This window comes from Pholcus phalangioides, unplaced genomic scaffold, assembly GCF_987345545.1.
Source record: "Pholcus phalangioides strain wild (caught in Gottingen) unplaced genomic scaffold, Ppha-v1.0 ptg000028l_1, whole genome shotgun sequence".
Classification (NCBI taxonomy): Eukaryota; Metazoa; Arthropoda; class Arachnida; order Araneae; family Pholcidae; genus Pholcus; species Pholcus phalangioides.
In genome coordinates, this window is record NW_028301618.1 from 5,251,169 (window position 1) to 5,273,744 (window position 22,576).

At 39.0% G+C, this 22,576-nt stretch overlaps 2 protein-coding genes across 2 annotated transcripts; one reads left to right on the top strand and one right to left on the bottom strand.

Annotated features, from left to right (window-relative positions):
• Positions 1-666: 666 nt before the first annotated feature.
• Positions 667-1,859, top strand: LOC149067809 (uncharacterized). Its single transcript, XM_089252074.1, has one exon. The coding sequence runs from the start codon at positions 748-750 to the stop codon at positions 1,756-1,758; it is 1,011 nt and encodes a 336-aa protein (XP_089108200.1). The 5' UTR covers positions 667-747; the 3' UTR covers positions 1,759-1,859.
• Positions 1,860-10,645: 8,786 nt separating this feature from the next.
• On the bottom strand, positions 10,646-20,610 carry LOC149067810 (uncharacterized). Its single transcript, XM_089252075.1, has 2 exons — positions 20,541-20,610; positions 10,646-12,851 (listed from the first exon to the last, which is right to left on the bottom strand). The coding sequence occupies exon 2, from the start codon at positions 12,765-12,767 to the stop codon at positions 11,856-11,858; it is 912 nt and encodes a 303-aa protein (XP_089108201.1). The 5' UTR covers positions 12,768-12,851; positions 20,541-20,610; the 3' UTR covers positions 10,646-11,855.
• Positions 20,611-22,576: the final 1,966 nt, after the last annotated feature.

The window sequence follows — 22,576 nt, forward strand, 5'->3', positions numbered from 1 at the left end:
AAAAAAACAGAAAATACCGGGACTGGCCCGGGAAATACGGGATGTATGGTCACCTTAATGTTGCCTTTATGTTTGTGTTCCCCCCCCTCTCTCTCTTGTTTTTCTTTCCGCTTTCAGTGAAAAGAGTTCATTGTTATCTTGTTTAATTTTTTTTTTCTTCCTCCCATCAGTCTGGGCTATTTTTAACAGATGTATTTTTTCCTTTTATATATATATATATATATATATATATATTTTTTACTTATTTCTCCTGATTGCTCCTAATGAATTATGTGACAGCAGTATTAAGGTTCTCTCATTGAATGTAAGGTACATCTCATTTTAATATTTATTGTTGTATTTTGATTCTTTGTTTTCGTAGTGTTTCGGCTAATGCGTGCTACTGTTTCTTTTGTTACTTATTTGCATGTGCATATGTATATATATAATTTTTTTTTTTTCCTCCCTCTCCAGTTATTTCCATACTCGTAACTTTGTACTGTTATAATTTTTTTTTTCAGTATCTGTTTAACTATGAAGCATTATTAATGCTTTTTGTTATTGTCATTGTTTGTGAAAATACTTTATTTATGGTTCTTGTTATGATCGAGCATCTTCTTTCCTGTCAATTTTCTCCTCTATTTTTTCTCATGATCAGGGTATGGTCCTAGTAGCCGAGAGCCCTGTATAATTATTATTGTATTGTATTGTAGGCTGAAAAAAAAAGTCCGTGATGGTGATTTGAATGAAGAAAATTTTTGTCCACAGATGGATGAGTGTAATCTTGAAAAAAAGAAAAGTGTGAAGAATCGTGCAGCCGTTAAGAGTAAAGATATAGATGAAGTTGGCGAATCAAAGGAGGATGAAGTCCAAGCTAATAAGAAGCCAACTGTCAAGAAGAGTAGAGTGGGAACGAAGAAGCACGTTTGTGGAATTTGCGGCAAAGCTTTTGCGACTTCGAATCATTTAAAGAGACACCACTATTCCCACAGCGACGAGAGGAATTTCAGCTGCCGGGTCTGTGGCAAGAAGTACAAGTGTCAGGAGACACTCGACAGTCACATGGTGACCCACACGGGTGACAGCCCCTTCAAGTGCGACACCTGTGGCAGGGTCATGTGCAACAAGGTGTCTCTGCGCAACCACATCCTGCGTATCCACGAGAACAAGGAGAGGCAGTTCTGTTGCGACGAGTGTCCGAGGAGTTTCATCCACGAACGCGATCTGAGACATCACAAGACCACCCACGTCAACAGACCCGTTTTCATGTGTGAACAATGTGGCAAGATGGTTTCTACGAAACACGATCTTGCCGTCCACGTTCGGACCCACACTGGTGAAAAACCTTTCGCTTGTGAGACGTGCGGGCATGTTTTCTCCAGCAAGAGGCGGCTGAAAGAACATGCAGTTTTGCATTCAGACAATTTGCCTTTCACCTGCGAGACATGCGGCAAGCAGTACCAGAGGAGAAGCAGCCTCAAGACACACGTCCTTGGCCATAACGACGAACATCCTTATAAATGTAATTTGTGCGAAAAGGCCTTCAAGTCGCACAGTTCTCTTAGGAGTCATCTAGATTTCCACAAAGGGATCAAGAGACATGTTTGCAGGTACTGCGGGAAAAAATTCCTCTCTGGACCGAACATGATAAAGCATGTTAAAAGGCACATCAGGGTTAAATCGGTGCCATGTCTCACGTGCGGCAAGGGTTTCACGACGAATCAGGAGTTGAACGCTCATATGAGATCCCATAGGAAAGTCGAAAATGGCCAGAATTGAAATGGCCAAATTGGAACAGTATCAACTATTCATTGGAGAGTAACACAGTCACGAACCTATGTTGATTTTTATTATAGTTGAAATTATATTTCATTCACCTCTGAAGCTGTTGGTTCTTATTGGTTAGCATCACACTTTCTTGGAGGTAAATGTCGACCACTCACAAATAATTATCGACGATAAATGCAAAAGCTAGTCAAATTTTCTCAAACATCTTCCTTAAATTTGCTGTCCGTCACCTAGCTGGAAGTTAAGGGCAGCTCGGGTCAGGGCGGACTTCCCGTGTAAAATGTGATAATATGTAAATTTTTGGAATTTCTATATGATAATATTGCAACGACAAATTCAAGAAAACATCATCTTAAAAATGAGTAAAACCAGGACATGTTTCAAAAAAGTTGGTATGGAGGGAAAAAAACCAGGAGATTGTCACGGAAAATATGGGACAAAATGCAAGACAGTCACCCCATGCCGAGACTAATTTTTTTAGTGATTTCTAAAATTACACCTCCCAACAGCAAGCTCTAGATCTGTCCCCCCTTTGCCTGGGGCCACTCTAGGTGGAGCACCAACTCCGATTTTTTGTTCCACTTAAAAAACATGGACAAGCTTGTCACAGGAAAGTCTAACATGGTAAGAGATTTTTTTCCTCAAAGGGCTGCCTAAACTGTTACCCGTTTTCATAATGAAATTGTTTTAAGCTATATCTCAAAAAATTCGCAATGGAAATAAAAGCTAATTGTGTTATGCTATTAATGTCATCTGATAGACATTTTGAAGACAAACCCAATGATGTCACACTGGTTTTGCTAACCCTCCTGGTCTGGGCACCACACTTGTGGCCCCCTTTGTAATAAAATTGTTTTACTCTGTACCTTGAAAGGTTTGCAACAATAGACATCTATTAGATATTCCAGAGCCACCACAACAGTTGTCGCATATGGGCAGACATTCTTGTGGTGCAGGAGTAGGTTCAACAGGTACTTCCCCATATATGCCGATGGCTCTAAGACTAAGAGCCCTGGGCATGTCTTCTCACAGCAGATGAAGGCACAACCAACATTTTTCAAGCTACCTGACACGTTCTCTATTTATTCGGCGGAATTGTACGGTCCTTCAGGCTCTACATCATATACAACTGAAACGCCACAGACAATGAATCTTCTATAGCGACTCTCTACGCTCATTACAGGCACTGTGGTCCCTCACTTTTCACACCCAACCATTCATTCATGTAATTTTTCACGAAATGCATTACCTCATTTATCACGGTACCACTGTAAAATTTTACTGGGTACCATCGAGCAATGAGAAAGCAGACACTGCAGCTCGAATAATAACTACAATCGGCCCCCCCTCCCCCCTGTATTCATGGTTTCCATATTCGTGGTTTGTTTTTCATTTATTGGATTTTTTTTTTCCATTTTTGACTCGCTGACCAATCTATTGTACACAAGAATTTCATCCTAGTGCAAATAAATGAATAAAAATATTTTCTCTTAGAACAGAATATTACAGTGTGCGTGCAAAATGTTGCATGTCACTTTTCGGGAGACAAAAAAGAACAGTGATAGCTAACTGGTTTCAATGCATAGGACAGTAATAACATTATAGCTGGCGTTCTATTGGTTACAGAACATAGATACATGTGTGAAGAAACTTTCAGTTACAAAAAGAAAAGAAAATAACGACATTTTGCACACGCATCGACGATATGGTACATGTTAAAATCTCAAATGCAATGTAAATGAGACAATGTTTGTAGAAAGTATGTTTTTTAATGAATTTCTTGCATAATTTGGAAAATAAGTACATACTAAACAAATTTGATGAAAAGCAATGTCGCAGAATTTTCGCATGACTAGAATAACTGGGCATTTTCTCCTTTCCCCATTCCAGTATTATTCACTTTGAGAAGTTGAACTGCGTAATGTGTGGCGAAAAAAGAATGTGTCATTGTGGATTGTGTAGATACAAGGCGTTTAATGGACTATGGAAAAAAAATAACTAATTTTATAGATATTTGGATTCAATTTGAATGGGCTGTGTAGACACAAAAGGTTTAATGTGTGCAATGTGGACACAACAAGTTTAACAGACTGCGGATACAACAAGCTTAACTCTATAATGTCCAGATCGCCCGAAGTCGGCCGAGTAGGTTAATGCCCATAACCGCCTCAAGTCGGCCCAGCTAGGGGGTATGGGTATGTTTTGGTGGGCTTTTGTCACCAACGGGGAAGAAGATGAAAGCTCTTGTCAGGGGCGGGAACGGAAAAGACAACTGCAACGCCCTATCAATGGGATTTTAAAAGCTGATGTACTAGAATGTTCCTTGAGAATGGACTAAGGGTACTCAATGCATTTTACAAAGAGATAATACTGTGAGGAAAGGGGTGTTTTCAGTAGACAAATTATCTCCCAATCTATCTTAAATCCATTGAAATGAAAGGGTGAACGTCAATGCAAAGGGTGGCATGAATAGAAACTCATGGAGAAAGGGTGGGGAGAGGGAAAGTGGCCGAAATTTGGACGAGTCCAGTTCGAACACAAAAAACTTGGTATTTTCACGACCCTTCCAGGTTTTCTATCTGGGCGTTAAAGAGTTAATGGGTACAAGAAAGTTAAATGGATTGTGTGGATACAATTTTAACATAGGCATAAAGTAATTGAAAATATTGTCAGGGCTCAGAATTATTAGGGGGGGGGGGCTCAAACTTAGCATTTCCATATGTTACTATGGAGATGGGATAGCAAATGGTTGAGGGAGCTTGAGCCCATGGCCAGATATAAATTTATGCCTATGAATTTTAATGTGCTGCGTGGACACAAAACTGGCTGTGTAGACACAAAAGGTTTAATGTGTGATGTGGATATAAGACTGGATATATTCACGTAGATTGTGTGAATATATCAAGTTTAATTGACTATTTGGACACAGAGAAAATTTAATGGACTGTTAGTGTATAATTATAATGTGCTGTGTGGACCAGGGTTGGGTTTCTTCCAGGACCGCGGAAGAAACTACACGAAACCAAAAGGATGTTAAAAATAAAAGTATATATTAACTATACAATTATACTTTGTTTCAAGCTCTTTTATCATATGTAAGCTATCTATTAATATAAAAAAATTGATTTTTTTTCATTCACATAGATCAGTTTCCCAAACTTTCTGCTCCATCATCTTCAAAACGTTTTCTTCCATATCCCCCACCTCAAGTCAACCCATTGCATCTTATGTAGCTCATAACTTGAACTTCCCCTAAACCAGTGGTCGGCAAACTCATTAGTGAAAAGAGCCAAATATCAACAGTACAACGATTGAAATTTCTTTTGAGAGCCAAATTTTTTAAGCTCAAACTATATAGGTAGGTGCATTATTATTAACTTAATTAGGGAACTCCTAAGCTCGGCTTTGCAAAAAAACGTTCTCGATCTGATTGAGGTACGTTCGCTGAGGTCGACCCTTTCCAACTCTCCTATCCACACTCGTCGTATATACTTGTTTCGTCTATCTCTTTTCGTTCATTCTCTCTATATGTCCAAATCATCTCAACATACCTTTCTCAATCCTCGACACTATATCTTCTTTCACACCACAATATTCCCTAAAATATAGGTACGTTGAATAAAACTTGATATTATACTTAATAACGATATTATTTATTTGGGGCTGTTCAAGTATTACCTAATCATCAATGGAGGGAGGGAAAGGGGGTTTCCGATTTGCTGACTTTTTGATGGGGGGGGAGGTTTGGATAAAGCTTACGTAAACCAACCACCCTTTATGAAAATATGAAATATTTTTAATGGCACCTTACTCGATGCGCCAAAAACGAGAAAACCTGTTTGTGGGCACTTTGAAGTAACATGCCCCCCTATTGATAAGTGCCCTACAGAGCCACTTTAGGGATCTCTAAATGTTTCGCGGATCCAAGTGATCTAGAAATGTGTCCGGCCCACTTAAGTGCTATGGAAATGTGTCCGGGCCGCTTAAGTGCTCTTAAACTGTGCCACGCATCACTTAAATCTGAGAATGTGCTGCGGGTAACTTGAGTGATGTAAAATCGCACTGGGGGTCACTTAAATGCTCTAAAACTATGTCGCATGTCACTCAAGGCATCTCAGAATGTGTCATGGATCGCTTAAGTGCTCTGGAACTGTGTCCCGGGTCATTTAAGTGATCAGAAAATATGTCACAGGCCACGTAACTGTTCAGGAATTGTACCGTGGGACACTTAAGGGATCTCTAAATGTGTCGCATAGTTCATTTTAAGAAAATTAGGTTTGAAGAGGGTAGGCCACATCAGATGACCCCCAGGGCTATCTTTGGTCTGCGAGCCAAGGGCCTTTATGCGATTTATCATTATATGGCTTACAGGGTGGGTCGCAATGAATTTATTAAAGATAAATTTTGAGTTCATGGCCTTCAAATAACATTAAAATTAATGGAAATTGATTAATTATAATAACATATAAGCAGGCCCATTATTTAGGGGGGGGGACACCCCCCTGGCTTTTGAAGTTACATTAAAAATGGTATATATATACACAAAGTATATATATACCTACATTGAGTACATGTGCTTTGCAACCTCCCCCCCCCCCCCGGAAAAAGTTGAAATGACGGCCCTGCATATAAAGGTATTTTCTTCCAAAATTTCAATTAAAAAAAAAAATTTTTTTGCATTGAACAAATAAATTTTTGATCGTGGGAGGAGGGTACGAGCCCCCCTATGCTTTCCCCCTCCCGTGTACGTCTCTGATCCCACCAATTCATATTCAGAGGGGCAGAGCTGATGACGAAATTTTGCTGACGGGGGAGGGTCAAAAATGGCTAAAAATTCTCTTACGTAATACTTGAATGGCCCCTTGATAAAATATCCATAAAATTAAATCATGACAATGACTGACAAACACTAATGTGAACAGTGGCCTTGCATCTCCTTGAAAAGTTTGGGTAAGTCAAGTTTGTATGTTGTTGTTTTTAATTTTAGACACGATTCCAGGTTCTCATCAATAAGACGACTTCTCAATTTACTCTTGATAAGGTTCATGCTTTAAAATGATTGTTCGCATGAATATATAGACTCGAATAAGGAAAGAACAGCAAACGTTAGTTTTTTCAGCTGGTTATATGAGTCAGGAATACTATTGCAGGTGTTGAAAATCAACATATCTTCTTTCTCCAGGTCTTTCAAAGCTTGTCACTTGTGCTGTGAACTAAGTTCACATTTGTTTTTCTCATAGGCAGAGATAGACTTGGAAGTCTGGGGAGGCACGATGATGATGTCAGTTCACATATACATACATACATTAGATCAGTCGACTCCACCTTTGATGCTGGGGGGGGGGGCCGTATCTCAGCCCACATGGTTTTTTTCCAATACTTCTATATCTGCACAAAGACGTTCAAATTTCGAGCTCCACAATTCTTTGTTTTTTAATCCAGCAATTGCATTTCAAACTTGCCAATGTCAATATTAAAAAAAAAAGCTTGTTGGCTTACGGATATCTGCCCCCCCCCCCTCTCTGGAAAATGCGCCAAAGATGGGTTCACTGTAAGCTCGTCCAACAAGATGTTAGCCTGAGGACGTCGTCAATGAAAGCCTAAGGCAGGCCGTCTTGTGGGACAGAGGCCCCAGGAACGTTGTCTTCGGATGGTCGCCCCTGGTGATTCGCTTCAGCAGGGATGACCGATGTTGGATGCGGATGGAGAGAGGTGGCCACGAGAGAGTCGTCATGAGAAGTGGTGGCGCAGGAGCGTTATTTTTAGAGGTGTGACCCCTGGTGGATGGCTTCTAGCAGTGTTGACCGATGTTGGATGGAGAGAGGAGGCTCGGGAGAGCCGTCATGAGAGGTGGTGGCCCAGGATCATTCTATGATCTGGACATCAACCTTTACCCAGCCAGATCGTAGAATGGTCCTTAGTATGGAAAACATTGCATGTCTTCCCCCCCCCCACCACATGTTCAGAGAGAAGACTAGTCTTTTGTGTCTATCTACCCCCGAGTACCTTAGGAAAAATTCTCATTTTCGACCACTTTTTTCCAAACTTTCCAGTTTCGACCCACCTAATTGATTGCGAAAGTGTCACGTGACAGCAGCGCCAGGCTTTCACTCCCTCTTTTGGCAAAAGCCTGCAAAACAGATGACTCACTCAGGAGAGGAACACAGCAAGAACAAAATGGCCGAAATGCGTGTCTAAACATGAGTTTGCAAAAATCTGGAATTTGAATTTCTGCTGAAATTACAGGGAGATAGACTTGACTTCTTGAATTTTGCATCATATAATTTATTTCCGTCCAATCACCGTCGAATGAGACTATTCGCAGTGTCAACAAACCATTAAGTGGGCCAATGGAGGGATTTAATTTTTGCACGTGGTATTTTGTGGAAGAGCCACACTCAAGGGGCCAAAGAGCTGCATGTGGCTCACCGACCACTGCCCTAGACCATCCCATTGTGCCCCGGGGGGGGGGGGGAAATATATGTTTCCTACCTTGCGAAACACTATGTAGATCCATGCAAAAAGTTCATATTGCATTAAAGTCACAACTCCAGCTGCAGACTAAGAATATAGTGAGTCATAGGTCCCCTTTTTGTCTCTCACCTTGAACCACCCACCCTGGACACATGAGGGAGAGCAACAGCAGGCCCTTGTAGATTTCTTGAAAGCTAGGATCAATAAAACAGAAAATGTGATGGACAAAGAGACAGAGTTCTCGTCATCTTCCTACAGTTGTGCTAGCTGATCCTGCAGTCCTGTGCTAATATAATTTAAAAGTGCTGAGTTTCTGAAGTGAAAAAAGAATTTTGTAGGTAATTGAGTTTCTTTGAGCTTCACAGATTGGCCTTGTAAAACACTTTCTAATCTCAGTGTTTTTCTGTGCAAAAAGGAATAAGGGAGGTAGAAGAAAAGACCCTATTTGCGCTAATTTCCAAGAGATAAAAAGAAAATGGCAAAGTGTTAAAAGCTAAATGTGAAGCATGCAAAGTGTAAAAGCCTGTAGAATGCGTGCTCATGTCAAATCATGTAAAAAATATATTTATAACTCTACTTTTGCTGGAGATGAAGTTTTCCGAGATCAGCTAGACCAAGAGCTAATGAATTTATCATCAGTCGCTGAAATTGAAAATTCCCCAAAACGAAGGAAAGTGCAGTTGATACATTTTGTTGTTCAATGAAAGAGAGTAAAAAAACAGAATTTGATAAGGCAATTGGAATCTTTTTCTATGCTTATAACATACCATTCTCACATGTGAAAAGTGAACACTTCAAAAAGCTTGTATCTGAACTTAGACCAGGATACACACCACCAACCAGGAAGGCTATTGCTACAAATATTTTAGATAATATTCACAATGAATCATATCTTGTTGATACAGGCAGTAACCACACAAAACTGCGAAATACCTGATTGATTTAAGCAAACAGGTCATACGTAAATCAACTGACAAATATAACTGTCGCGTCTCAAAAGTATTGTCACAGATAATACAAACTGTATGGTGAAAATGTGCAAAGAGCTTGAAAAAGAAGAGTTGAATGTAATTTCTCATGGATGTTCAGCCCATTATTTGAACTTGCTTGGGCAAGATATATTATAACTCACGTGGTAAAAGTTCAAAAATATTTCAGAAATCGCCATATTCCTGGAGCATGGTTGAGAGAATGTGCTGGTGCCACCAAACCACAATTGCCGTGTAAAACTCAGTGGAACAACCAGTTGAAATGTCTCCAGTTGTTCTTAACAAACCACACATATTATTTAGGTACTGTAAACGAGCATTTTGATGACATCGATAGTGCAGTAATAAATGTTATTAGAACTTATATAAACAAATCAAAGATCTTGTGAAGCAGTTACAGCATGTTTCTGTTGCTCTGGATCATTTACAGAAAGACACAGCAAATATTGCTGATACAACCCACGAATGACTTGCCCTTCTACAAAATCATGAACTCAAAAACCTCATTTCCAGACTAATGAATAGGTTTAAAAAAAGTGATTCTTCCTCATCATATGTTTGCCTATCTTATGCATCCAAGCTACGAAGGAGAAAGGCTAAGCCATGAACAGAAAGAAACTGCAGGGGAATGGGTAGAAGAAAAAAATGATGAACTGTTGCTTTCTGTAATATTTTTTGAGATAGAATGTGGTCCGTTTGGGGAGACAGACTTCAATGACTCTATAAGAAAAAGACTGGATCCAGTTACCTAGTGGAAAGGTGTTTTCCAAGTGCAGCGACGAATCTGATAAACTTTGTGGGTATGTGAAAATGCTTTTAAGCATTCCTTCAAGTTCTGCAGGAATAGAAAGAATTTTCTCATCTTTTGCTTTCATTCATTCTTAGCTAAGAAATCGATTACAGCACGCAACTGCTAAAAACTTTTGTTTTGTTGTACAATGTTGCATTGTAGTGAGGAAAATGAAGATTTTGATGTTTTCTGATATTTTTATTATTGCTTATTATAGATTTCTAAATGAAATTAATGTAAGCGTATCTGTTTACTAATAATCTTTGCGAAAGAGTATGGAATGTATTTCAATACGAAAAAAGTCAGTGCTGTTTTATAAATGAATAGCGTTTCATTGTTTTGTGTTATTTGGAGAAGTTGAAAATAATTTTGTCCATTAAGATTAAAATCCATTTATTTAATTTCAAACTTTCAATGAAATTTCTTCAGGTGTCTAATTAAAAGCTTCAGCGAGATATGACTTTAGTCAAAACATTGGCATAATTTTTATAATTTCGCATGTGCATAGTTAAATTGTCATGGGCCAAATTAAAATTTATCAAGGTAAGAGGTATTAAGAAAAATGTATTTGCTGTATTTTACATTATAGTGTAAAGAGAATAATAACAAAAGGAAGACTAGAAACTTCCCAACTCTGCAAAATACTGATGCAGTTACTAATTTGAATACATAATTAAATTTACTTGATGTTATAGAAAATATACATTTACTATATCTAAAGCATAAATTCAAACTTATATGATAAATTATTGAAGGAAAACGTTTCGTTCATCCGGTTTTTTCCACTTCGGAAGAAACTGTCCAACCCTGATGTGAACACAAAAGGTTTAATTTGGGACACAAGTTCAACAGACGCTGAGGACAAAAAAAAAATCAATGGACCATGTGAGTATGAGAAAGATAAATGGGTTATGTGCATATAATTTTAACCAGTCAAGTGGTTACGACGGCATTTGCTGACGTGCAGACTTTTTTTCGGTCTTTTTCACCAGCCAAGTGGTTAAGACGGCATTTGCCGTCGCTGATATATGCAATGGTGTTGCCTGCGACGGCATTTGCAGACACAAAGACTTTTCGGTCTTTTTTGCAGATATGACGAAATAATTTGTCATACATGTGCTACCATCTCTGTACAGCCATCCTTCTACTTTATTATCTCGTCACTAGATGGAGTTGACAATTATATTTCAAGGTCTGAGATTATTATTACTATTATCTTTGTCATGTTTTGCAAAGCTGCATCCCCATCACTTTTTTTTCCCGATTCCCTTACGAAGATACATCTGTTTTATTGCTCATTCTTTTAGCAAAGGTTCAACCACTATGTTCCACATAAATCCATCAACAGCATTTCTTTTAGTCACAGGACATTATGACTGCCCCTCCCCACTTTTGGGGTGTCATATTATGGCTCGACACATTCGAGCTATAAAAAAACATGCTATAAAATATTTTAATATTTCAAACTTCCAAGAAAAGGGAAAAAGTGTGCGCATGTTAAAAAAAAGTGGGCACTGCGGGTAACGCTCGGAGAAATTAATTGGACAGTTGACTGGTTAATGTGCTGATGGACCAAAAGGTGCTTAATGTGTGACAAGTTAAATGGACTACACATGGAAACAAGAATATTTAAAGGACTGTGTGTTTCCAAAGCATTGATCATGAGATTTTATGTGACGAGTTCGAAAGTTTCTACATCACCGGGCAGAGTCATCAATAAAGTGAATCTTTGGTGCGTGCACAGAACAGATGAATCTGGTACCAATTCCAACATGGAGGTTTCTAGGAAGTTTCCTTTGAAACCATTGATTAAGATTTTGCTGCAGACAAGGTTCTCAAGGTTCTTGTTTGACATGAAACTTTCTGTGCGTGTTTAGTGCTCCACGGGTCGAATATTTGTTGTCACAAATGTCACACTCATAAGGTTTTTCTCCAGTGTGAATCCTCTTGTGCCTGTAGAGAGAAGAGGGATCCGAAAATGATTTGCCACAGATAATGCATCTGAAGGACTTCTCTCCTGAATGAATTCTCTCGTGCGTTTTCAAGCTGTTCGAGTGTGAGAACTTTTTCCCGCAAATGCAACACTCGTGAGGTTTCTCTCCAGTGTGGATCCTCATGTGGATATTCAAAACGGACCGATACAAAAATGACTTGCAGCAAACGGAACATTCGTAGGTCTTTTCTCCAGAGTGGATCGTTCTGTGCCTGGATAAGTTACACTTCTGCGAAAAAAGCTTCCCGCACGATTCACATTCGTGGGGTTTCTCTAGAGAATGGACTTTCGTGTGACGAATTAAGTAGGACTTTTGAGTGAAGGTTTTACTGCAAACACTACATTGGTGATGTATTTTGTGGTTAGAATTCATTCTTTCGTGAATCGTTTTGTGCTCTTTTAGATTACCTTTTTGCGAAAACATCTTTTTGCACACGACACACTCATATGGTTTCTCCTTCGTGTGAATCTTGATGTGTCTACTAAATTGACTGAGCTTCAAAAACCGTTTATAGCAAAGAGCGCACTCGTACGGCTTTTCTCCCGTATGAGTCTTTTTGTGTGTATTCAGATGAGAAACACTCAGGAATGGCGCGTCGCAGAAAACGCAGATGTGTTCTTTTTTGTTAGATCTTGAGATATTTTGGTCCAAACTAAATCTTTTAGCCTTTTCCACCTGCTCTTCATTGTCTTCGAAAGTCTTTGTGGAATCCTCCAACCAACATATGCTTGAAACTGGTTTTGAATTTTCCATCACGAACTGAATATAAGTTTGAATTATTTATCAAAATGCAGCAAGTAATGACAGAACGGAACGTTGGTTCTACCTTCACTCATCCTGCGAGACAGAAAAAAATGACATTGTAATATGTTTACCGGAACATTGTTTTCATCGCTGATACAGGAATTTTATAATAACACACATGATCACCCGTATGATACGTAAAAACTAGCTATAATTTGATCTTGTAATACACAGCTATGTAATGAAGCACAGAAGTCTGCCGCCTAGAGTCAGAGTTCTCCAACTTCCAAAGAGGAATGGTTGTTGGAATTGAACTCGTTCAGACATCAATGACAAGTTGCCACTAATGTTGGCCTTGATACAGTGGTTGTGGCTGTTTCGAGGCCAACAACTGTTGAAGCAGCCTGCGTAAATCATAGTAAAACTTTATTTTCGAACCAGAGCAGCAGCCGAAGCTGATATGTACATGATCTCTTCGGCCAAAAAACTGAATCCATGGTGAAGTATGGAATAATTTGGTGATCTTGTGCACATTTGGAGCACTGAAGAGGGTAGTTAATTATGAATGAAGCTATAGCGTCACTGATGTTCCCTTTATTGCAGCGTGTATTTGTAAATAAATGCATTGAGTTGACTAGTTTGTCATTTCTCTATTTCAAAGCGAACCACAACTGCGGGACCCTTGCGAGAGAATCTTTGAGATGGAACCAAAGTGATAGAACAGTAGACTTAACCAGGGCTTGACAAATCAAGAAAAAAATCTAGGCACCAACCAAATATTTTAAAAGCCAAGTGTATTTATTTTGCTGAAGCTAGTGATCACATTGAAAATTTTAGGCGCAAATATAGATACCAATTTTTTTTTTGTCATGGCACATGGCAAAGCCGTAGTGAGAGGGGGGACATGAGGGGGTCTAACCCTCCGCACCGAAATGTGAGAAAATTAACGAAAAAAGAGAGAAAGATGGCCAAATCGATTGTTCCATCACTTTGCCCCCCCCCCTCCAAACGAAATTTCTGGCTAAGGGCCTGAATTTGACCACCATGTTATTCTATATATATGCATACACGGGGTGAACGTGACTTACTCTGCTAAACAAAATGGGGGTGATAGATAAGATCAAATGGAATATAAAACATCATAGTAACCCTATCCTATCTCAGACCGTTTTTGAGCTATGGTGGATTATGGAAGAAAAAAAACCAACTTTGTGATGTTTCTGAAAGACCTACAAGCAAACTAAGCACATATTTGGAAAAAGCAGAAACAAATCCTACATTATGGCACCATTTTCATCAAAATATCTGGATTTATTGGTGAGCTACAAGCACTAAGAGATTGGCGAAGTTCAAAATCAAATTGTCACCAAATTCCGTAGCTGCCAAATCCACAAACACTCTTCTAGCTGCAATCTGTCAAAATTTTCTAAAGAGCCTACAATGAGCCACATCAATGTTCTAGTTCAGGTTGAAAATTTCACCTTTTGTTTGCAATACATCATTGACGTTTGTTGATGTAGATATTTGATGCAAAATTCAGAATTGGCATAAACTGGTTTTGGTGACAATTTGATTTTGTAGAAAAAATCCTATAAAATGGTACCATCTCTATTAGGATATCTGGATTCAATGGCGAGCAACAAGCGCTAAGATATTGCCAAAGTGCAAAATCTAGTAAAATGCCTACTCCGACAAACGCTGATTCCAGTGATGTATTGCAAATAAAAGGAAAAATTTCTAAAACAGAACACCGATATAGTTTATTGTAGTCTCTTATGAAAGCTGCTGCAATGGACAAGTTTTCAGTAAATTTTATCGATTGTAGCTGGAAGGGTGTTTGCAGAATTGGCGATCATCAGGGTTGGCAAGAGAACCCTGGGTTTTTAAGGAAAAACCAAACCCGCCTGGGTTTTTGAGGGTATTTGTGAATATACTGTTTGCAATGTGTTACATATCAATATACATATTAAGTAATAAATATAAAAATAGTTTGTATATACTTAGCATGATATTAGAGCATTTATTAATAATTAAATTTTAATATCAAATTAGTATTAGGCCGGGATTACACTTTAAAAGTGCTTTCATAAAACTTGAAAAATACAACCAATAAACTGATTGGCTGCATTTGCTCGAATGTAACCGATCAGCTTATTCGCTGTATTTTTCAAGTTTTATACAAGCACTTTTACAAAACTTTTATAGTGTAATCCCGGCCTAAGTGAGAGAAATTGGGATGCTTTTAAAATGTTAATTTCTTTAAAACGTTTCTGTACTTTTTGCATATGTTATGACAACATTCTCTTTTCCCATGCAACAAAAATTCTTGTATTCAGCCAACAATTTATTTACTGATTTCTTTTAAAATTGTTTTGCTAAAGACTGTGGGGAGAGGGGTTTGAAGGCTAACAAACGATTTTTAGCAACAAAAAAAACCCAGTGTGTTTTTGTAGGTGGGCCTGTACTTTATACAGCGAATACAACTCGTATAACGTTTTTAAAAAAACCATTAGCACAAAAATGTTATAAACTGGAAATGTTGAGAATTTGTTGGAGTAGTGAGACCATATGAAAATAATAAGTTGTATTAAGCAGGAAAATGTTCTAAGTGGGAATGACTGTATATGTTAGAGAATAACATTCTCTTTTCTCATGCAAAGAAATTTTATTCAGGTGGCATATAAAAAATGCAGTGGAAAAAAGTAGTAAAGGGACCAGTGGAACCCCCCTACTGTTTACAGACGGAATACATTAAGACTATGTAAAGTGCACCGGAACCAGAGTAATATTGTTGTATGGGTGATTATCGTTGCATCAGTTGTTATACCACATAGGCTTTTTATATAACATATGTTCCTTCCTAAGCATCATTTTTGTTGCACCACGGTCATTTTCTGCACACGAGGGCTAATTAGACCGGGACCTACAATTTATTGCCGATTCCAAAAGGCAGGCTTGTTTTTTTTATACTCATCGAGAGGTTGGTGTGCTAATCCCTCGATGGGGGAACTCCCTGCGGTCAAGTCGCCGTTTTTTGTTGCACCCCTGTGTCAGGAAAGTTTTCTGACAAAGATGAACCGGGTATCGAACTCGCGACACCTCTAAACATCCTTTGGTACTTTAGGGGAGCATCTTATCGACCAGGCTACCGCCCCCCCCCCTAAGCGAAAGGCTTGAGGGAAATACCGTATTGAAGGTAACAGACATGTCAACTTCCTCAGATGCTCATTTCATTCATTTGAGTGGGAGGGGCGGGGATCTGATGTATATAAAATGTAGAATTGAACAGATTTTTTTTCTTCACAATGGATATTGCGAAAGCTTTTTTAAATTCAAGGGCAGGATGAACTATCTCCTACCCGTCTGTTTTGGAGTCAAAAAATGCTTCAATTAAAGATGCAAAATTTCTTCAATGGCCAGTTATGAATATTAATTAAAATCTTATGAATTACAACATGAAACGATAGTTAAATATTAGAAAGTAATAAAAACATATGTATTTTTATTTTCTTAACTGATGTAACGATAATCACTTATACAATATTACTCTCTGGTTCTGGTGCACTTTTCATAGTCTTAATATATTCCGTCTGTAACAGTAAGTTCCACCTTTGCTAGGCTATTTTTTTTCACTGCATTTTATATGCCACCTGTGATTTTCAGCAAAACACACTTTCCAGCAAAAACGAAGTGGGCTTTTGTAGGCTGGCCTGTACTTCATATACAGGGTGATTATAAAAAAACTATCCCGACATATGGGCCCCTAACTATCATACCATTCACAGAAACTGAATGAAATTTTGGCATAAGGTATTTTGAGGTATGCGCTCAAGAATGATATGGAAAACAACAGTGTCACTCTAACAGTTACGGTTACAGTGAGAAAATTTCGAAAATATCAAATGGCAACACCAAGTTTTTTGTATTGGAATGTGATCTCCATTGTGAAAAACCCTAAATAGCGTTCGAACGGCAACTGTAGCATGAAAATCACCGGCGGTAGATAGGCTAAAAGTGAGGACAACCAATAAGGACAGAGAAGCAGCATAAAATAAAGCATTTTATTGTGTTTCACAAATTTTCCACATGACCTTGTGGAGGACTAATCAGGCTGGGATCTCAGCCGAAGAAATGGTGTGACGAATGAAACGAACATTAATGCTCTGGTGCACGGCAAAGTCCTTTTTCCTTGCCTAGCTCCGGGGATTTTCGTGCTACAGGTGCCATTCCAACGCTATTTAGTGTTTTTCAGTATGGAGATCGCATTCCAATACAAAAAACTTGGTGTTGCCATTTGATATTTTCGAAATTTTCTCACTGTAACCGTAACTGTCAGAGTGACACTGTTGTTTTCCATATCATTCTTGAGCGCATACATCAAAATACCTTATGCCAAAATTTCATTCAGTTTCTGTGAATGGTATGATAGTTAGGGGCCCATATGTCGGGATAGTTTTTTTATAATCACCCCGTACATTAGGATAACATTCTATTCTTCCACGTAAAGAAATTGCATTCAGAAGCTGGTATGTATTTCCATTTGAAAAAACAAAAACACCTAAGGGGCCGTTCAAGTATTACGTAAGCAAATTTTGCCATTTTTGAACCCCCCTCTCTTGTCAGCAAAACACTAACCCCCCACCCCCTTGTCAGCAAAATTTCGTCATCAGCTCTGCCCCCCTGAATCCTAACTCATGTTTTCATAAGGGGTGGTTGATTACGTAAGCATTATCTAAACCCTCCCCCCTTGTCATCAAAAGTCAGCAAATCGGAAACCCCCCCCCCCCATCGATGATGACGTAATACTTGAACGGCTCCTAAGGCTAGAAAAAGGTAAGTAAATTGATTTGCTTAAGAAGTGAGACTTGCCGACTGATAAATGATTCTTAGTAAAAAAAAAACTGTAGGATTTCGTTGGTGGGCCTGTACTTTGTATACATAAGGGTAACGATTTATTCTCCCATGCAAAGAAATTACATTCAGCTATATAATTATTGATTTCTATTTTTTTAAAAATAACTAAGGCTTAAAGTTAAAAGGTTGTTTCGCTAATGATAAATGTAAGTCGGACTTTGTATGCTAACAAATGATTTTAGCTACCATCTTAGCAAAACCCACTGGGTTTTTGTTAAGGTGGGCCCCGCCCCAAAAAACCTGGGTGGGTTTTTCTGGGCTTGGCCCAGTTTGCCAACCCTGGCGACTGGCGATTATAGGTTTTGGCAGCAATTAGATTTCGCACTTAGCCAATCTTTCAGTGCTTGTAGTTCACCATTAAATTAAGATATTCTGGTGGAAATATTGTCATGTTATAGTTTTTTTTTTTCAAATATGTACTTAGTTCACGTGTAAACTATTCAGGAACTTTGCAAATTTTGGTTTTTCTCAGATTTGATGCATTTTCCTTCTATCCCCGATAACTAATGATTAGAGATAGAACAGGGTTGCTATAGTGTTTTAGGCTCATCTACAACTCTTCTTTTATTTTGCAGATTAGGTGAAGTTGACCCTGTATCAGTCATTTCCTCACATTTCCGAGGGTGAGGGACTACTACTCTGGTCCAGCGCCAGATAACCGTATCATGAACAGCTCCAGGTGAAGTGGTTTTTTTCTGGGGCCCTATCTTATCAGAAATACTTGCTAACCACTAATCTACACACTGTCAAAAAAATTTTGGCCAGATCTCATTGTTATGACGCTATTTCTGTACTCGAAGCCTCCAGGCCATGCATTAAGACCGCGTTGTTCTGGTCTTGCACAAGGGCGAACTGTTATACCACTCCAAAATATAATGGACAGATTTTGTAAACAAGCCTCTTCGAAATGCTGTAAAAGATTCAATTTCCAACATTTTGTCCATATCTGGGGCAAACTTCTTCAGATCAGCACGCATAGGTCTCTGCGACAAGCGAGAAAGACATACATCGACAAAAAGCAGAGGAACTGGCCCATATGTAGTTATAGCGACTGACTCGCATCGTAAGGAATTGTAAGTTTATAACCCCAGGCACAGTCGGTGGTTGGCTGAAGTTGGTTTTTTCTGTGGCTCCTAATTTTGATGCACGAATGCAAGCCTATCACCCAGTTAAAAAGTCTTGCCACTGAGAGCAACCAACCTACAACGGTACAGATATTGAATCATTAAACTTCACTCATAGTTTTAAAAACCGATGGCACTAAAAATTCATAGTCAAAACTGTTAGGTACACATGTTCACTTCTGGTACAACTCATTTGAAAGTAAATTGCCCCATGGCGATAGAACAAATTTGTGCTTAGTTTGAAAGAAAGAGAGGAAATGACCTCGATAGCCGATCAGATCCCTCCCCAACTCTTCTGCGGCCATTCAAGTCACAGGAACAATTCAATAGGATCTTTCTCTCTTGTCACAGAGACCTACATATTATTAAACCTTGAAGATGCCTGCCACAGATGCGGGTGAAACATCAGAAATTCAATTTCTTAGACCATGGCCTACAAACTGGAAACTAATTCAAGCTTACAATTGTTAGGACAAGGGAGTATCTGTTTAATAGGTGATTGGATGAAACATTTTCTGCTACTGTATTATTGAACTTTGTCTCGTTTCACTTTCATTGCGTGGTGGTAGTGTACATTCTGCTCTCAATCCTGTTTCAGCACCGATTTTCTTTCCCATTGTTCATGGTGTCGAACTACTTTTGTTGGGCTGAAGCCTCGTAACATCTTCAAAATCAGCGGGAATTTATTTCTGCATTTTCATGATTTTTTTTTCTTGAATTAGGTGGTACCAGTGTAGTCTGTTCAATTCCGTGGATGCACGTGTAAATACCCTTTGGATTATTCCAATTAATAATGCGGATTATTACTGTGCCATGGAGGAAGGATGATGAAAAAAAAATTCATTTCTGTAGCTCCCTGTGGCGAGAGTTTTTAACAGGGAGGTCAACTCGCATTCGTGTCAAGTTCGGGGTACCACAGCAACTTCAGCTGACCCCCACTGTGATTCCAATGGGGTTCGAGCCGGATCTTCGCGATACAAATACGCCACTTCCACCACCACAGGGTCTACGCCAACAGCTCTGATTTAGCAGTCACAGTTTGATGAACGAATGTAAGCCGATCTCCCTGTTAAAAAGCCTGGCACAGAGAGCAATATGCCTACAATGTTACAATTATTCATTCATTATACTTCCCTCATTATGAGCTGATGAAACCCACAGTTTGGAAAATTGATTGCAGATGGCAGCACTATACATAACAAGTATTACACAGAAACAAACTTCACGGTAGCTTCACAACATGCACCAATTCGTCAGAAGTTCCGCAGAGGAATATTGGACGAGGTGCATGTCTGGTTTAGTAGTAGTGGTCATAGTAGTCAAAATTTCTTCTCACGCCTCTAGCTTGAAAATAACTCAATAGTAAATCCGACGATTATTATTTTCCTGAGATAATTATTTTATTGGGTCGAAATAGATAATTATTGGCAAAACATACATAAGTAACAGTTGGCGCGAGAATGGCCTTTTTTTGCGAAGAAGTTAATTTGGTTTTGGAGAATGCTGTTGGTAAAGTATAACGCCAAATTTAATTTGCCAAGAATGATGTTGGATCGGAAAATCGCCAAATTGAAATCGGTACAGTCTATATCATAGTTTCCCAACCTTTTTTTGTCCCATCGCCCCTCCAGAATTTTTTTTTTCTCCCAACGCAATCTAACCCATAGAATCCTTTGCAATACCCGTAGCTCCTACCGCCGGAACATTTCGTCGCCCACGTTGGGAATCACTGGTCTATAATTACCTTCACAGTTGTCATTGGACGAATTCACGCCGCCCTTGCTACTGCTGATTGGGTTTATGGCCGCTATTCCTCGTTTTATTGATTTTTTTGTTTATTCGTTCAAAAGGTAAATACGGACGGCTTTGACAACTGTCTCGGCAAATGTTTTCTCAATTAAGTTCATTTTACATACTTATATACTGACCATATTATCAGAAAAATGGGATTTTAGGATTCTACATACCGTTTCGACTTCAAATTAATCCCCCAACCACTGAGAATCTCGTCGTCTGCTTCACTGCAGGTTCCTTGTTTTGGACGCCTCCTTGTGTCCTGAAAAAATTACTGAACTGAAAGTTCGAACCTCCAGTTCTGTTTGTGAGTTTAGCTTGTAGGGAACCGAACAAACCGACTTCTTGTCTGTCGTCTGCTCATTTAGAGGTTCTTTGTTTTGGATGTCTCCTTATGCTCAATAAAAATAACCGAACTTTTAGTTTGAATTTCCAGTTCAGTTTATGAGCTTTGTTTGTAAGGAGCTAAACAGAATAAAGAGTATAGTTTTTTTACTTTGAACTTCATCATCACCGCATGAGTCACTTTCAAATTTGAGATTAGATGGCAGCACCTACTATAAAGTGGAAAAAAAAGGAAAAATTCACTTTTTACGATCTTAGGACCCGTTCAAGTATTACGTAAGCAAACTTTTAGCCATTTTTGACCCCCCCCCCCTGCCAGCAAAATTTCGGCATAATCTCTGCCCCTGTGAATCCTAACGCATATTGATGGGATCAGAGACAGAGAGGGACGGCATGGGGTGGGCTCGTGTCCCCCCCCCCCCGACGATCAAAAAGTAATTTTTTAATGCAGAAAAATATTTTTTTAATTGCAATTTCAGAAGAAAATACCTTTATATGTTATTATAATCAATTTCTGTTAATTTAAATGTTATTTGAAGGCTATGAACTCAAAATTTAAACCTCATTTTGTAAAAATGAACTAAGTGGCACATTTACAGATCGCTTAGCCCGTGGTACAATTCTAGAGCATTTAAGCGGCCCGTGAGGACACATTTAGAGATCCCTTGAGTGACATGTGACGTAGTTTTAGAGCACTTAAGTGCCCCCCCCCCAGTGCGTTTCTACATCACTCAAGTTACCCGCGTCGCATTCTCAGATTATTTAAGTGATCCGCGCACGGATCACTTGAGTGATGCATGGCACATTTCCAGATCACTAGGATCCGCGAAACATTTAGAGATCACTAAAGTGGCTCTGTAGGGCACATCAATGTAGGGGAGGGGGAGTGTTACTTCAAGTGCCCACAAACTATCGAAAGGTTTTTCTCGTTTTTGGCGCACCGAGTAAGATGCCATTAAAAATATTTCATATTTTCATAAAGGTTGGTTGATGATGTAAGCATTATCCAAAGCCCCGTCCCCCACTGTCAGCAAATCGGACCCCCCCCCCCCCCCCATCGATGCTAACGTAATACATGAATAGCCGCTTACCCGTCCTCTGCTTGTTTGGAGGTCCTTTATTTTGGATGTCTCCTTGGGTCTTGAAAAAATTACTGAACCGGAAGTTTGATCTTTCAGTCAGTTTATAAGCTTTATTTATAAGGAGCAAAGCTGAATGAAGAATTTAGTTTTTTATACCTGAGCTTCGTCATCACCACATAAGGCACTTCTGATTTTGAAAGTAGATAGCAGCACCAACAATATTTTTAAAAATGAATGTCTTAAAGTATTCTAGAGAGAGAGAGAGATTATTAAATTAATTTTAAATCCCTTAAAATTGTTAGTGCCATTGTGAATTCGCTGCAAATGCTACAAGGCAAAAAAAAACTGCTATTGGTGGACGTCGTAACTTTTCGAGTCACCCGGTATATACGGGACTCATTACTTCCTAGATACAATATCTATAGGACGTACTGGCCTAGTCGGGAACACTGGATGCATTTATCACACCCACGTCCTGCAGCAGGGCTTAGGCTGGGATGGGCCTTAGAGGCCAGATTTTTCACTGGTCCCTCGATAAAGAATTTATAGTATGAAAAAA